Below are 16,321 nucleotides of genomic sequence, written 5' to 3'. Positions count from 1 at the left end.
GGCAATGTAGAATTGGCAGCCTGCATGCGGATGCAAATTCGGCAGCACGCAACAGCTTATGTAAGTCATGCAACAGATCAACAACAAACGCAACAAGGATTGATAGTTGGGGCTGTCAGGTGGGCATGAAAAATGTGGGTTAATGGCAGTTATGAATTTCCAAGATCATAGAATCATGGGGGCTGAAAACATGGGGGCTAACTAGGGGTTGCTCTCAACCCACTAAGATCATGGGAGATCATGGAAAAAATTACCCCCTACTTGGTAGATCATGGGGTCATTATGTTCATAGGTGAAATAGTGTCCCACTACTTTCTTAAAAGTAGGAATGAGAGTTGTGCCTTGTAAATGTTTGTTTATAAATACTTATTACAGCTCTTGATTGTGAGAGAGGTATGTATAGGCATGTAGCAGCATGTGTGGAGCATGTTCAGCATGTAGGGACATGCAAAAACATGTAAAGTACAAGTTAGAGATAGCTTGGTATAACATGTAATCTTTGTGCATAATACACATTCGAATTTGTGTATAGTTCCATTTGTTTACGAGATCAATAAAAGTTGGAAAAAAGTTTTTGAAAAACTTGTTATGTACTTTGATTATCTTATTCTACTTGTTTATTCTGTTTGTTTATTTATTAGGCAAATATAAGTAAAATTGATGAAAAAAAATTGAGTCTAATGAGGTATTAGACTACCGCACATATTTATTTATATAGCAAAAAATTAGCCGTGATACTATCCCAATAATCATGCCATAAGCTTGTCTGAAGAGCTAAGAAAATCATAAAAATACCCCTATACTTGTTAAAATTTAATTTCTGCCCCTCGAAACTCGCCAATTATCAATTTTGTTTTAAAGAATATTTGGTCCTCTACCTAGCAAGTAGTAGGCGACAGAGCGGAAGATAGGTGGACGAGAGACAGGCACCTTTCCTCTTAAAATTTGGCAAACTCCCTCACGTGATTGACACCCTTCTATTTCGCTTCCTTTCCTTTCCTCTCCCCTTATTTTCCTTTTCTTCTCATTTTCCACTGTTATTCATAATATTATAATAACAATAGTCATTTTGGTTAATACAAGCTCCAGATTAGGGTTTCAGTTATTCGTCCACCTTCCGCTTTCGTTTTCTTTCGAATTAATTAACATCATTCTTTATGTCTAAAAGGTAATTAATCTTCTAAACTTTTTGATAGTTTCTTTTATTCTGCTCATGGTCTTATATGTTTGATTGCTGATTATTAATTCATGATCAATGTATTTTTTTTCCCAACTATGATGTGCCAATTTTGATTGAATTGTAGGGAAATGATTAAAATAGTTGTTAATTTATTATTGAATTAATGGATAGGTTCTGCCTCTCAAGCTTGAATTTTTGTTTTGATATGGTTGATATTCATGCACCTAGTCAGTTGAATGATGATAAGGGCATGTAATAAGGTGGAGGATGGAACTTTTATTGATCATGATTTTGTGTTTTTTTTTTTTTTCAGGTTACTATGCAAGTTCTTTGCTCATGGGGCGTGTTTGAAAGGGGAACATTGTGAATTTTCACATGACTGGAAAGATCCTCCAAATAATGTAAATACTATGTTTTAGCCATGGTTTTAAATTTTTTTTTCCTGTTTGGTTGTTTATACGTGGTTATTTTAATTATTGCCTTTTAATTGTTTGTTAATGCAGATGTGTACATTTTATCAAAAAGGTATCTGTGTGTATGGCAGTCGATGCCGATATGATCATGTTAAACCTTCTAGGCCTGAATCTACAGCATCATCTTCTTTGACAGTTCTGGCTTCATCTTCTGTTTCCCTGGCCTTTCCTGCAAGAACTGGATCAAGTGGGGTGAGGACAGTACTGGCGGTTCCTCCAGAGCTTTCGGCTTCAAGTAGACCCTTTATTGCTCCCACGACGCCAGCATGGGATTTGGAGTCTGTGCAACATGACTTCTTAGAAGATGGTGGTGGTGAGGTCATACAGCCTAGGAATGTTAAACCAGCTGATCGATCTCTCTGTTCATTTGCTGCTGCTGGTAGCTGTCCTCGTGGAGATAAATGTCCTCATATTCATGGTGACCTATGTGCCTATTGTGGGAAGCATTGTTTGCATCCTTTCAGACCTGATGAAAGAAATGAGCATTTGAAAGCATGTGAGAAGAAGCAAAAGAACCTTGACTTATTAAAATATAGTCAAGAAATAGAGTGCAGTGTATGCTTGGATCGTGTACTTTCAAAGCCCACAGCAGCTGAGCGGAAGTTTGGGCTGCTATCAGAATGCAATCATCCATTCTGCATATCGTGTATCAGGAATTGGCGTGGCAGTTCCCCAACCTCTGGAATGGATGTTAATTCTTCATTGAGGGCTTGCCCAATATGTCGCAAGCTTTCATACTTTGTTATCCCAAGTGTCATTTGGTATTCCACTAAAGAGGAAAAACAGGAAATAGTGGATACCTACAAGGAAAAGCTCAGGTAATCGTTTATCAAATGTATTCTGCTTCCATATCTGCTACCTAATTACTGGATCATCAATATATTCTTGATCAGTTTTGAAGAATTTGCAAAATTTATGTACAAAATGTTTGAAATGTTTCAACATATAACAGTCATTTTTCTTCATATGGTGAAAAATGAAAAAAAGAATCATCTTGCATATCCTCCTAGGAGATTGGTATGTTATTTTGTGATAATGTAGGTTGTAAAGTTCCATCTTGTAAATGATACTTGTGATTAAAAACCAGGTAGATAACCAATGAACTCAAGATTTTTGAAGTTGTCGAATAATCATATATTTACTTTGACTTTTGTAGGTCAATAGATTGCAAACACTTTGACTTTGGGAATGGGAACTGCCCATTTGGAACCAGCTGCTTTTACAAGGTAAAGTGCCTTCTTGGTCTGTTCATTGGAATGTTATGGGGGGATTCTCGCTGTAGTTTGGACAATTTTGTTTTTTCAACTCTATTTTTGCTCATTAAATGCTAGCCAACCAAAAACGATCTATCATCTGTAGCTGTGTTTGCCCCCATTTTTTTTACCCTTTTCCCTACTTATGTTGGACTTTTGGCATGTGCTGTTAGACAGTAACGTCAGATCTGCTCAACACTCCTTTTGCTTTCCTCTTTTTTTTTTTTTTTGTTTTGTTTTTTGTGTGTATGTGTCTTGAATGTTGCTTTTCATGTATTTAGTGGGAGCCATATATTTACCTCAGTGGCAGCCTTACTAATTCAGCAGGAAAGTGTGATATTGGGTGTCTATAGAAATTAGAATTAGATTTCAAGCCCTAAAGTTCTCTTTTCTCTCTCTTTTGTATGCATAAAGTGGTGTCATTGATGTAGTTAGCTTTTTAACTCTTAATGGATATGATGATGTATTTCGTTCACATGCACTGTAATGGCCTCATGCACGTGTATATATGGCAGACCCCCTTGTTGGAGACCATGCTGATGTGCATCCTATGTTTTGGATATGGATGCATTATCTTATGTGTTTCGAGGACTTAAATGATTATGATTAATTAAACATTTCTTATCCTGAGGATTTAAGTGATGAAGATTAAATGCCTAGGGAAATGGCTTTTTTAGCACTGCATCTAGATTTTAGATCAGGCTACTCTTTCAGTGATCAGGACAATTATCTATTTCGAGTCTATATTTCGATTTAGCATACTGGAAGCACTTACTTTCTGCCAGAGTGTTTGAGTTACCATCCTATTGGGTTTCTAGCAGCTTATTGTTTTAATCACATCAGAAAATACGAAACTCGTAGTTTTGTAACTGTTTTTCTTTTGTAACACGCTAATTATCATAACTGAAATGTCGTTTTTTCTGCACATGTTTTGTTTCTCTCTCTGTATGTTTGCAATTCTACTTGGAAGTTAACCAGCTCAGAAATGTCTCTATATATGGTTAATGTGCTATTGTAAATAGACAAGGTTAAGTACTCGCTATTGTTATGTATTAGTAGCAAGAAAGCAAAGACTCTGTTGTTGATGCATGTGAATTTCATAAAGATTGTGTTTTTAGAAAGTACTTTTGTTGCTCTTAAAGTCTTGCTGACTAGTTACTCTCAAATACTTTGGAAAACAATTTAAGTTTTGTTTATATTTTCTTTTGTTGTAGAAGGGTAGCAAACTGGTGAAAAGTTGCTTTGGACTTGATAGGATGTAATTAGCCAAAATAGAAAAAACAAAGAAAGGTAGGAACATGAAGTTGTGTTGTTGCATGGATGGGCCATAGAAGATAGCACAGTATGTGAACATAAGAAGCAACATGTGATGAGATATCATGAATGCATTTTGCTAATAGGGACAATTTCTCAATCTCTTGTGTTACTTTTTTTCTGCATGCCATTCTATTGACTTCTCAACCTTGTCTCATAAAGTTTTGATCATTGCTATTCTCAATTTGCAGCATGCGTATCGAGATGGCCGCTTGGAGGAAGTGGTCTTACGTCATCTTGGAGCTGAAGATGGACAGGGTGTGATAGCTAAAAATATCAGGTTTGCTTTGTTCCTGCTAACTTAATGTTTCACATAACTAGCTGACAAAACTTTTGTCTTTTGTCTATTATTGATGTGTTTAATCTCTTCTTTCAATTAATTTATTGTTGCCTCAGGCTGTCTGATTTCCTTGGTAGCTTGCAAATAAGGTGAACTGGTGGCGTTCAAATATTTAAATGTAAGTTTCAAGTTCTTAGTATTTCTGCTTTTTCAGGGATCACTGATTTCTGAACTGTTCATGCCCAAGCACGCTGTCACGTGCATGGGCTTGTGTATGTGCACAGACATGCATGCTTGCATTGGTCTCTTAATAGTCAAAGTAACTGTGCACTTTAACTTTCCCAAAATATTCAGGATATCTATCAATGTCAAGAGATTTATTCAACTTTATTGTGGAAGGTCTTCGATCTCTGGTGCCAAACCCAGTTGTTTGCAAGGTAAATTGCCCTGCGAATATTATTATACCCATCAGTTTTTCCTGTATGATGAACTTGTTGTTCTTTGGTTTTTGAAAATGCAATTCTGTGTTTTTTAAGGTAACCTTGACTTAATTTATAAATTTCTGGTGAAATTGCCTGGAATCTTATGCTCTCCAAATCTTTCCTGTTCTAACAACTCAACATGTTCTGTGATATATTCTCGTTGCTAACCATCAGCTTCTATGTTATTCATCATTTCTTCCTTTGAATTTCCATTGTGAAGACCTGATGGTATTTTATGAAGATTTATGGCATAGTTATACTTTATGTCAATCAATCAAGGGTTCATACTACATAATTGTCATATGTTCATAGGGTTTCATTAACCTTGTGAAGTTTCCTTTTATACTTTTCAGTACTTGCTTTCACATTGTGGGTTCTGTTCTGGTCTGTTCTCTTCTATGTACTTAAATGATCCTGTGGGGTTGCAGGTGGCGTGCATAAAATTCTGTCTGGAGAAAACTATTTGCCTTTTTAATATAAGCTTAAAGTTCACAGAATTACTTGGATTTTCCATGTGTTGAATAATAAGTAGGTGCTTTAAGTTACTCTTTAAGATAAACTTTTATTAGATGGTATTGTTTTAGGCCATATTGCTATATACCCCTTTTATCTAGTTTCTCGCTACCAGGCCATGTTATCTTATGTTTCTGAAAATCCTCAATATAAAATTTACTGCCAAATGTAGGATGGCTTTCTGGAGGAGACTTGATTTTGGAAAGCTGAAAGGCGTGCAGGTGTGTTATAATAAGCTGCCTCTTGAGTTATTTTGAAATAATATCATGAAGAACATGCCTAGGCGTGAAAAAATATACCAAGAGGTGATAAAATATGTACTTGTCAAGGAAAAGGATTTGAGTAATGGATGTTTGCGATTAGAATTTGCTTCCCTCACACCGCAAAGGAAAGTGAAAACTACTGGGTTTTGCCCTAATGGTTTGTAATAATTTGATTTTTTGATGACAATGTCATGATGTGGTGTTGCATCATGCTGGAGTGGCCTCTGTATAAAAGTTTTGAACTTTTGAGGTATACATGAGATTTAATACAATGGAGCTCATTTGTATCAATTCACTGTACTGTCATGTTGTGGTGACGATTGCAACTTCGTTGGGTTCTCTCCCTCCCTCCATGTCTTATGCAATTTCTTGTTCAAGGCCCTACTCTGTGTTGGGTTATTTGCTGCAGAGAGCGATTTGTTTGCACGAATTGCTGAAATTTATGCGTGGAATCTAATGCAAAAGTAGGTTGCAGACTCGTAGTTTCTAGGATGAGAATGTGAGTATTCTTTTCTTATAGGAAAAGGAATAGTTGTTGATGCTAGATTTCCTTGGAAGCCAGATATCTTCCTTTCCTTTTCTTCTCTTTATTTGTGGGTGCTCTCCCTCTCACCAGCCTTGAACTGTTGGCTATGGATTGAATCAAGCACAAACCATCACGGCTGGTTGTAAGCCAGATTATCCTATCTCTGTTGGTGTAAATGCTCATGATATTGTTCATATGCACGAGTCATGTGCACTGGTAAAAACAAAAACAAAGAAAAGGTCGTCTGCACTGGTTAGCATTTCCACCGAGTTTTATGTATATTTTGTTTGTTGGGCTTGTTTCATCGGAAGACACGGTGGGCTTCGGCTATACAACAAAGTGGTCATTTACCATCCCTGAATCCCACTCTTGAACATTTCCTAATGGAAATCCCATGACGAAATCGATGGCTGGCTCCCTCGGAAATATGCAGCTTTTGTTGTCAACCAAGGTTGTCTTGTATTTTTAAGTCCAACATTTTGAGGGGTGCTGTACTGTTGTTCCTTTCCTTCCTTTTCTTTTTTTCTTAAAAAAATTTAAATAAATCTTTTCCTTACCAAAATTAATAGATGATTGCCACTAAAATCCCCCAAAGCAGGCATACAATAAATTAATTATCGTGTGTAAAGTGTGACTCGTAAATATTAATCTTGATCCATAGATGACAACTTCCGCAATTTATAACAGCATTGTCAAAAATGAACTTCAGCTTCTATCATCATACATTATAGCAATTGATCATATATACATTCTATTTTCCTAGCTAACAATTTGTCATAATTTACAAATTTCTTCGGTCTGACAAAACTGAAAACAAAATCAACATTGTGCCAAATAAAACTGAGCATTATAGGAAACTCAAACTTAAAATTTTCATTTCTCTAGAGTAAAAAATGTGGATTGGCCATGCTTTTAATCCATTTCCAACTTTAGTCATGAGCAAGTTTTGTTACGAGATATTTCGTAGGGCTTAAACTTAGACAGAGACTGTGTTCATGAACATCTATTCCCTGTCCTAGTTCATATGAATTGTGATGGATGTACAGTAGCACACTGATGGTTGAAGCTACTGCATTATGCATTCATAAAAAGAGATGCGAGTATGCCTGGTAGCCAGATCAGGTGAACGCAAACAAATAATGGCAAAAAATGAACCAATTCACCAAAAACAATATTATATGAACCACATTTTACTTATTCTCTTTATGGATCAACAAATAATAAAATCTTGATTCTTAAAATAATAAATAAAATCATGAACAGCAAACCATTTTCTCTTTTTGCATCGACAGATAATAAAATCAAGAACAACAGGCAAAGTAATTATACAAAGTCCCTAAAAAAGAAAGCCAAACGAGCAGCGCGATGTCCAAATTTACTTAATGCTTAAGGAAAGCAAGCAGAGACAACAACAGGGATGAACAGAACACAGCCGCGGACATCCCCAGAGAATAGGCTGCTCCCTTGTCCATTGTTGGTGCAGGTGCTGGCTCCATCTCAAGATCTTGAGCAGTAACGGTTGCAAAATACATGGCCACAACAAAGAAGATGGCCATAGCCTTGAATGTACACACTAATTGTGCCATGGAGACACTGTAAAATATAAGGTGCAAGAAAAATCTGGCGTTTGCAGAGTATTGTTAAATTGCTTACTGTGTGCTGATTAGTACTGTCTGTGCGCTCTGAGAGAGCTTAGACCCGAGGGCTATTTATAAGGTTTTGTGGAGGCCTGCGGGACCCCAGAACAGAACTTGGAACACCTGCGCCATGTTCACATGTGAGAAACTTTTGAGTCCAGCAAGTAAAATCAACTTTTGTGGGTGCTAGCCACATGGTTTGGGTTGGTTACGCTAAGCTGCTTCCATCCCAAGGACCTTAACTTGTAAGGAAATTTCTAGTGTGGGACTTTGAATACTACGCCCTTTCTTTGTAATTTTATCGTCCATAAGTTTCTTTCTCGTGTCGTGTTCAAATTAAAATCAAACACCAATTACAAGGTGATTTTGGGCCCAGATTGTGACAACGACTTTAGCCAGTGCAATTTCTGAATTGTCACGTTATTAGCCCCTCTAAGATTTCGTGAGCTGTGTCTAAAATACAATGCTGAAATTTTGAACCACATTTTACAGCTTGAATTTCAATCTTTCTTTGAGTAGGCCCATGTTAAAACACGTTTAAGGTTAAAGAAAACCCTCGTAATCACTATAGCCATATTCACATGATTTTATTCACTATAATACTGTTTTAAGTTTTTAAGTTTATCATCATCCAATCATTACTTTATGATTTACTTTTAATTTTATTATCGTTGTGGTTAGAAATTTTGTTTTATATTTTTTATATTATTTTATATTGAATTATATATTAGTTTTATGAATTTAGTTTTTTCTCTCTATTTTTATTTTTAATATTATATTTATTGAAAACGAGACTTTATAATTTTTTCAACTTGTTTTTTTATAAATTTATTCAGGTCATGGATTTAATAAGTTAATTAAAGTTAAATCATGTATTTTTTTAGCCGTTTTTTCTAATTTTTATTTTAGTTAAAACATGTATTTTTTTAGCCGTTTTTTCTAATTAATTTTTTTTATTTTATTCTTTAAAATTGGATTAGTTAAATATTATATTTTATTTTTTATCTGTTTTATATAGAGTTATTATGATTTCATTCCACGGGTTGCAATTTACAAGTTGAGCAAGTTGACTCAGATTGACTTTGTTTAATTTTTTTATTTTTTTTAATTGAACATTTTTTATGGAGCTTTATAATTTTTTTGAATTTTTATAGGATTATCTTGATCACATGATTTAGATCACAAGTTTAGTAGGTTGACTCAAGTTAACTATATTTATTTTTAGTTTTTTTTATTTAATAAATTTTAAAAAACTTTCACCATTCAACAACTCAAATATTCTTTTTTTAGTTTTTTTTTTAACTTTATCTATCGATATTAAGTTGTTTAAAAATTTAGCTAAGTAATTTTTTTTCAATTTTTTTATAGAGTTATCCTGATTTTATGGATTTAATTTTGTTCCTCTAAATTTCAACTTTTAACATTAAATCTATTGAAAATAGAACTTCATGAGTTTTTTTATTTGCCCTTGATGATGTTATCTCGATTTTATGATTTAGGTTACGAGTTTAACATGTTAGTCTGAGTTGACTTGGGTTATTTCTTGTCTTTTTTAATTTTTTAATTTAATAATTTAAAACCAAGTTGGTTGAAAATTAGTCTTCATAAGTTTTTTTACTTACTTTTATAGTATTGTTTTAATTTCATGGCTTAGATAATGAGTTTTACAAGTTAACTAAAGTTGACTTGAGTAGTTTTTTGGTTTTTTTAATTTAATTATTTTTTAAAATCTCACCCTTCAACATTAAGTTGATTAGAAATTGACCTTCATTATATATTTTGATCTATTTTTTTAGAGTTTTTATAATCTCATGACTTAAATTACGAATTTGGCAAGTTAATCCAGATTAATCCAATTTATAACTATCTTAATGTTTAAAAAAAACCATTTAATATGTTACATATTTTAAATAAAACCTCATTCAATATATATTATCTCTTAAGTTTATAATTGATTTTTCTTATTAAAATACATGTCAACAACACTTTAACATTTATTTTTAAATAGTAATAGTAGTTGTTATTGTTGTTGTTGTAATAATAGAGTAGTAATAATAGTTGTTGTTGTTGTTGTGATAATAGTGATAATAATAATAACAATAATTATAATAATAATATTAATGGTATTGATATTAATAATATTAGCAGCAACAATAATAATAATAATAAAATTGATAATAATTTTTTTTTTAAAAGAAATGGGGTTTCTTTGTATCTATAAAGATAATCCCCCATTCACTATAATTGTCGAACCAGGTTTATGGCATTCAATAAAAAAAAAAGACTTTGGGTGGTGGCTACTGATATTTAAAAATAGACTTTGGGTGGTGGTTATGGCATTCAATGTATTCTAGACTTTGGGTGGTTGCTTGTTAATTATGTGAATGATTGGAAATAAAAAATAATAATTTAACATTTAAATAATATTTTTAATTTGAAAGAAATGCTGGTATATTGGGGCTGCTATGGACTTCGGGTGGTGGCTCCTGATAGTTAAAAAATAGACTTCAACTATATAATTTTATTCCTCATTGAATCCTCCTCTTTTATCATGAATAGACTTCAACTATATAATTTTATTCCTCGTTGAATCCTCCTCTTTTATCATTGCACGTGTTATAAAAAAAAAATGTTGTCCTAACTAAAACTAGTTTCGTCAATTTCCATGTGTACGAAGGTGTTTTCATCAAAATCTCCCAGTAAAACCATGACACATGTAATCACTTAATCAGCAATTAATTGGGTGTTGAAACATGTAAGCATGTCTTTCATGCCCTCCTTTCGTGTCTGTCTTTGTTCATAAAAAGAGGAGGGAAAAAATCCCCATCGAGAGAGCGACATTAGACCACGAACTTATCTCGAGATATCAAACCACAAAATAAAAATTGAAAGCTAATCAATGAAGACAGAGAAATATAATTCTGAAAAAAATCTCAATCGAGGGAGCAACATGAGACCACGAACCCTATCCTTGCAGAAAAAAAGTAGCAGCAGCAGACTATATAAATTAATTCCTCGTCTCGTATTAGATATTTATGTCAAGATTTAAATTTATTAGGAAACCGTAGTTAATAAGATTATTAGATATTGATTTATCTGTTAACTATATATGATTTATTAATCTCCATTCTTTTTTTCTTTTTTTTTTGTACTCTAGCTAGTAATTGACCAGCAGACAAAAGTTGATCTCGCTCCAAAATTCCCTGATTTTTTTAAAAATTAACACTGCTTAAAATTAAAAATTAATTTGGTGAAATAATATATCCATAAAAAAAAACTCGGAAAAGAAAAAGAAAAAAAGCAAAGCCCATATAACTTGCTAAAATGAATATTATTAAAAGAGTTGCTAAAACCAAATAATAATTTATCAATATCGAAGAAAATACACAAGTTTGTAATAAATCGATATATACATGCCCCTCATCTCAACAATAATACAACCACAAGACATCCCATATATAATAATGAATAAACCTTTATTTCACCGTATAAACATCAATAATTAATAGTACTAAAAAAAATCCCTCAAGAAAAGACTCTCAAATTAAAGAGTACATGTATAAATCCCATCCCAGTAAACATAAAAATAACCGAGAGAATCTCAGATAACAAAAACCACCTAGTGCCTCAAAAGAGAAAGCATAGACAAGAAGAGAGAAGAGCAGATAAGAGCCCCAGACATCCCAAGAGAAAAGGAAGCAGCTCCCTTGTCCATTCCAGGAGCTGGCGCTGGCGCTAACTCTCCAAGATCTTGGGCGGAAACAGCAACAGTGGCTAGCATTGCCATGACAACAGCAGCAGCAGCAAACAACTTCATTGCAGCAAATGCCATTGTACAAAATCTGGTGTCATGACACGAATACAAACCCTTTCAAGAGATATACTGAGAGCGAAACCAAATCTTGAATATTGTTCAGTGTTCTTGATCCAGGGTGGTGAGGAGGAGGACGAAGTGGCAAGGGGTGTTTATATAGTGAGGGTTGGTGTAGGTTTTCACTAAGAAAACGTGTGGGGCATAGATAACGTGGACAGCTGGAGAGACACGTTGAGGCAGAGAAGCACAGAGGCCGGCAATAAAACGGCTGGTGCTTACAAATAATTTGATTTTTATCAACGTCAGCGAACACCTGGAGTCCTGATTTTATTTCCCTATCTTGGTAAACCGTAACCTAACACTAGTCCCCATGTCAAACACTCAACGTAATCTGTGTTAACATGGAAAGTTAACACCAAAAATTGATTTCAAATTAATGGGATTACTTTAAGGAGATCAAAGTTGAAAAACTAATTTTTAAATGATCATTTATCTGTTTTTTTAAAGACTACGAGCTATATCTTTGCAGTCAAGCCGGCAATGGAAGGTAACATGGTGATTAAAAACTTCAAATTAGTGTTTTTGTTCCAAATTCAATGCATAAAAAATTAGTGAGAAAGAAAGCAGTCGTTTTTCATGTCCCGCTTCCACACACATGATCTGTTTTATCAATTCTGAATCATGGGCTAGAGGTTAGTGACCTAATTAGTTTAACAATTCAACATCTTAATGTTCTTAATTATAAGAGTTTCTTCATCCATGCTTGATGTCCTTTATTCAAAACTCATCCAAGCGGTGGTTGTACAGCGAAAATCAACACCAAACTCATAAAATATTAAGAGAGAAGTAGTTCTCTCTCACGTCAAATAATTAAAGCAGGAAAGTGTTTATCTTTTAGAGGGAGAAAAGATGGAAATAAATTAATTTTATTCAATGTGTGGAATTGAAAAGAACATGATTAAATTGACGCTTAGGGCGATTCTAGTAATTATTATGAAGGGAAATAAATTAATGCGTGGGATTGGAAAGTTCAAGATTAATACGACCTATATTTGTTAAAACAGGACTTACTGATAATTTGTCCAAAGAATAAGGTCATGTCTGCTAATAACAGGGCTGCTCTCTTTGTTGAAATATAATAGTTTTCCACTGTGCTGAGTAAAAGCATGTCCATATAAAAATAAATCTGAAACGGCTAACGTTGAAGTACAGGCGCGTGAAAAGAAAAACATTGCAGTTTTCTTATCTTAAATTGGGCTGGGTTAGCGGAAATGATTCATATAAAGTGATGCTCTTCTGATAAATAATAACAAAGTGAGGCGCTCAAACAAAATAAGTAAAAGCTGAAATACTTGAACAGAAATTTAACAGACATGGAGGTACTAAATCACGTCACGTCATTGCTTCAATTTTCAAACCATGATTAAATTGGGCTTGTAGAGGCACCGAAAACTCCAGATTTTTCAAACTCACGAATCCGACATGACATGCGTTTTATTCGTGCAGTGTTTATGAGGTAGAGAATTCAAATCTTCATTGTGTTGCCGATGTCGATAACGAATCGGTATCTGACATCTGTTTTCAAAAGCCGCTCCATAGCTGTGTTCACATAATCCATCGAGATAACCTCAATGTCTGCCGTGATGTTGTTCTTGGCAGCAAAATCAATCATCTCCTGTGTTTCCTTCATTCCTCCTATGCAACTCCCACCCACTATTTTTCTTCCTGCCAAGCCACCAACAACATAGAATTCGTCGCTGTCAGTTCAATACCAAAATAAGTCTAGAACAAATACTGAGAGATGCATGCATGTATACAAACCCATGATCAGAGGAAACACTGGTAGCTCAAGTGGCTTTTCAGGCGCACCAACCAAGACCAGCTTTCCTTGAGTCTTCAATAGACTAATCAAAGGCAAGATAGGATGCATCGCCGACACCGTGTCAATTACACCATCCATTGTGCCCATTGCAGCCTGTATAACAAACAATATTATATTATGTTTGGTGTTTAATTAGTTTTACAGATATATACAAGGTATGTGCTCTGAACCATGTTTATATACCTGCATCTCATCCTGGTCACGACTAACTAGAAACGAGTCAGCACCAAGACGCTCAAGGGCTTCTTGTTTCTTCTTGGGAGAGGTGCTAATAACTGTAACCTTGACCCCCATGGCCTTTGCAAACTTTACAGCTACATGACCTAGCCCACCAAGCCCAACCACGCCCACGTGCATACCCGGTTTGTCAAGATTAAAAAACCTCAAGGGGCTGTAAACTGTGATCCCAGCACATAGGAGAGGTGCAGCGGCATCTAGAGGTAGGTTGTCTGGAATACGAACTACGAAGTGCTCATCCGTGACCATGCTGTCTGAGTAGCCTCCGTAAGTGGTGGTTCCATCGTGGTATTTGGTACTGTAGGTGAGTATCATTTTTGGGCAATAATTCTCGAGATCGTTGTTGCAACTATCGCAAGAGTGGCATGATCCAACCATGCACCCCACCCCCACTTTGTCTCCAACTTTGAACTTCTCAACTTTGCTTCCTACTTCTGTCACTTCCCCAACAATCTCATGCCTGCATTGCCAATTTAATTTAATTAAGCCTCAGATGCAATGCATGGATGAATTTATTCCAGTCAAAGTTCCTCCAAACATTTTCCGTGGACTGCCAATTGCCATTCATAATGTTTATGTGCAAAAAAAATGAGAAATAACTACATATACGGTCATAGATTTTTCTTACAGTGTGTACATACCCGGGAACTAGAGGGTAAATGGAAGTACCCCACTCATTCTTGGCCATGTGAAGGTCTGAGTGACATATTCCACAAAACAGCACCTTGAATCGCACATCCTTCTCTCCTGTAGACCTGTTGCAAGAGGTGTTTCTTGCTTAGCAAAAACCGCAAGTGAAAATGGGAGATATTCATAGGTAGAAAATCAATCAGATGGCCATTCACCAACAATACTATTACAAAAAATATAGAGCTATAAACATGTGATTCAATAAACTTATTTCACATATTAAAAATAAAAGACTGCCATATATCTGATGTAGCCCATCTTGCGGCTGCGCTGAATGCTTGTTGGTGTTTAGAAAAACAAGCAGAAAATGGATCTAAGCAAACCAAGCTAGACGAAAAGAAAAATAAAATCCCATAATTAAATAAAGCAGCGACAAGATGGAGGAGAGGGAATGTGAATGCTTGTTGGTGTTTAGAAAAACAAGAAGAAAATGGATCTAAGTAAACCGAGCTAGACGAAAAGAAAAATTAAATCCCATAATTAAATAAAGCAGCAAAAAGATGGAGGAGAGGGAATAATTAACCTCCTGGAGAATTTGAAAGGAGAGAGGACCCCGGATTGGTCTCTGGCTGCCCATCCAAAAGCCTTGGTAGGATGTTCTTCCTCGTAAGATTTTTCTGCCATTTCCCCCCTCCTTTTGCTGTATCTGATACTGCCGAGAGAGTGTGCATGGTGCACCTATTTATAGCGGCGGGTGGTCTCCCATTGCCTATAATGGTATAATGGGCAGGGATGACATACTGGGTGAGCTAAGCACCTTTAGTCGCTCATCCGTGAGCTAATCAATTTCCTTGGGAGAAAAGCCATCTGTCCATGAGCTAGTTATAGTTACCTTGACTACTCGGCTGAGAAGTACTAAAACTGTCTCAAGTATTCTGTCGCTTACTCTCAACTCTATTTCCGTGCGTGAATTAACTAGTGAAAAATTGAAGAAGTGAATCTCCGGCCTCCAAACCAATGGCTGCGTGCCTCCCAGTAAAATAATATATTGGAAAAGTTAATGTGATTTTTAATGCATGAACTTTTATATTTCCTCAGATGATGCTTAAATTTTATTTGAATAGATTTCCCATATTAAAAAATAAATAAAATATGGATATCCCTCCATTTGTGTCATCACATCTCTTGTCGTGTGATATGGCATGGTGATGTGTCAACAATTGATTAAGACACGTTAACTTTAAATTTTTTATGTGGAGTGTTTGGATCAGCTTGCGCGTACCACGATTAATTTTCATGGCTTATTGAATACCCTGCAAACCCAGTAGACATGTAAGGCACAACGAGGATGACAGGCATGCACACCAGGGCTCGAACCCAGGTACAGTAGAAGAAGACAAGCCCCTTCTATCGTTAGACCAAGTACTAGTTTACAAAATTAATTTTTAAAATAGGATAAAATGTACCAGAGTTAATGATATATTTCATTGTACTATGTTTTTTAATTGAAAAGTGTAAAAAAATATGTTAATATTTATAAAATAACATATCATATATATGTAAAAGTCCTTTAATTAGAAAAGGATGATAAATGAGCCCACTTTCAATCGGATCAAAGGTACAGGAGATCAATTCCAACTGTTTTTAGTTGAGGGATGGGTTTTGTAATGATTTAAAATTCAGAAATGTTTGTAGTAATCTGGACCCAGTGTTTAACGGTAGAAATCAAAATTTTCTATCCCTCAAATTTCATGATAGTTAGTTTTATAATTAAAAAAAATATTGAAATATGGGATAAAATATTCTAGATATTTTGTCATGTAACATTATAAAAAAA

The 16,321-nt window shown here is 34.9% G+C and overlaps 2 protein-coding genes and 1 long non-coding RNA gene across 4 annotated transcripts; 2 read left to right on the top strand and 1 right to left on the bottom strand.

The window, feature by feature from the left end:
* Positions 1 to 897: 897 nt before the first annotated feature.
* LOC105126293 (uncharacterized) lies at positions 898 to 11,536 on the top strand. The gene is made up of 2 exons (XR_842384.1): positions 898 to 1,125; positions 11,431 to 11,536. It is a non-coding gene; the product is annotated as an uncharacterized LOC105126293 (long non-coding RNA).
* LOC105126292 (zinc finger CCCH domain-containing protein 69-like) lies at positions 1,080 to 6,049 on the top strand. 2 transcript variants are annotated; one of them, XR_842383.1, is made up of 8 exons: positions 1,080 to 1,168; positions 1,494 to 1,581; positions 1,684 to 2,471; positions 2,810 to 2,879; positions 4,412 to 4,500; positions 4,617 to 4,678; positions 4,855 to 4,937; positions 5,668 to 6,049. XR_842383.1 is itself a non-coding variant. In XM_011027118.1 (7 exons), the coding sequence occupies exons 1-6, from the start codon at positions 1,158 to 1,160 to the stop codon at positions 4,651 to 4,653; spliced, it is 1,083 nt and encodes a 360-aa protein (XP_011025420.1). In that variant the 5' UTR covers positions 1,080 to 1,157; the 3' UTR covers positions 4,654 to 4,678; positions 5,668 to 6,049. The 2 variants fall into 2 exon arrangements, 1 of the variants encoding a protein (XP_011025420.1); XM_011027118.1 differs by lacking the exon at positions 4,855 to 4,937.
* Positions 11,537 to 13,029: 1,493 nt separating the features above from the next.
* LOC105126294 (probable mannitol dehydrogenase) lies at positions 13,030 to 15,209 on the bottom strand. The gene is made up of 5 exons (XM_011027119.1): positions 15,068 to 15,209; positions 14,496 to 14,609; positions 13,801 to 14,314; positions 13,557 to 13,710; positions 13,030 to 13,460 (listed from the first exon to the last, which is right to left on the bottom strand). Exons 1-5 carry the CDS (start codon positions 15,166 to 15,168, stop codon positions 13,261 to 13,263), a joined length of 1,083 nt encoding a protein of 360 aa, XP_011025421.1. The 5' UTR covers positions 15,169 to 15,209; the 3' UTR covers positions 13,030 to 13,260.
* Between the last annotated feature and the right edge of the window lie 1,112 nt (positions 15,210 to 16,321).

The sequence above is a fragment of the Populus euphratica genome, unplaced genomic scaffold (assembly GCF_000495115.2).
Source record: "Populus euphratica unplaced genomic scaffold, PopEup_1.0 scaffold78.1, whole genome shotgun sequence".
Taxonomy (NCBI): Eukaryota; Viridiplantae; Streptophyta; class Magnoliopsida; order Malpighiales; family Salicaceae; genus Populus; species Populus euphratica.
This window is presented reverse-complemented; position numbering and strand designations above follow the sequence as displayed.

Bases quoted from the DNA above. Each gene is read 5' to 3' on its own strand.
- LOC105126294 (XM_011027119.1), bottom strand. From the start codon at position 15,168: ATGGCAGAAAAATCTTACGAGGAAGAACATCCTACCAAGGCTTTTGGA. The intron at 13,711-13,800 runs GTATATAAACAT...TTTGTTATACAG, and splicing joins GTGACCAGGATGAGATGCAG to GCTGCAATGGGCACAATGGA. The intron at 13,461-13,556 runs GTTTGTATACAT...GTGGCTTGGCAG, and splicing joins AGTGTTTCCTCTGATCATGG to GAAGAAAAATAGTGGGTGGG.
- LOC105126292 (XM_011027118.1), top strand. The intron at 1,582-1,683 runs GTAAATACTATG...TTGTTAATGCAG, and splicing joins GGAAAGATCCTCCAAATAAT to ATGTGTACATTTTATCAAAA. The intron at 4,501-4,616 runs GTTTGCTTTGTT...TTGTTGCCTCAG, and splicing joins GTGATAGCTAAAAATATCAG to GCTGTCTGATTTCCTTGGTA.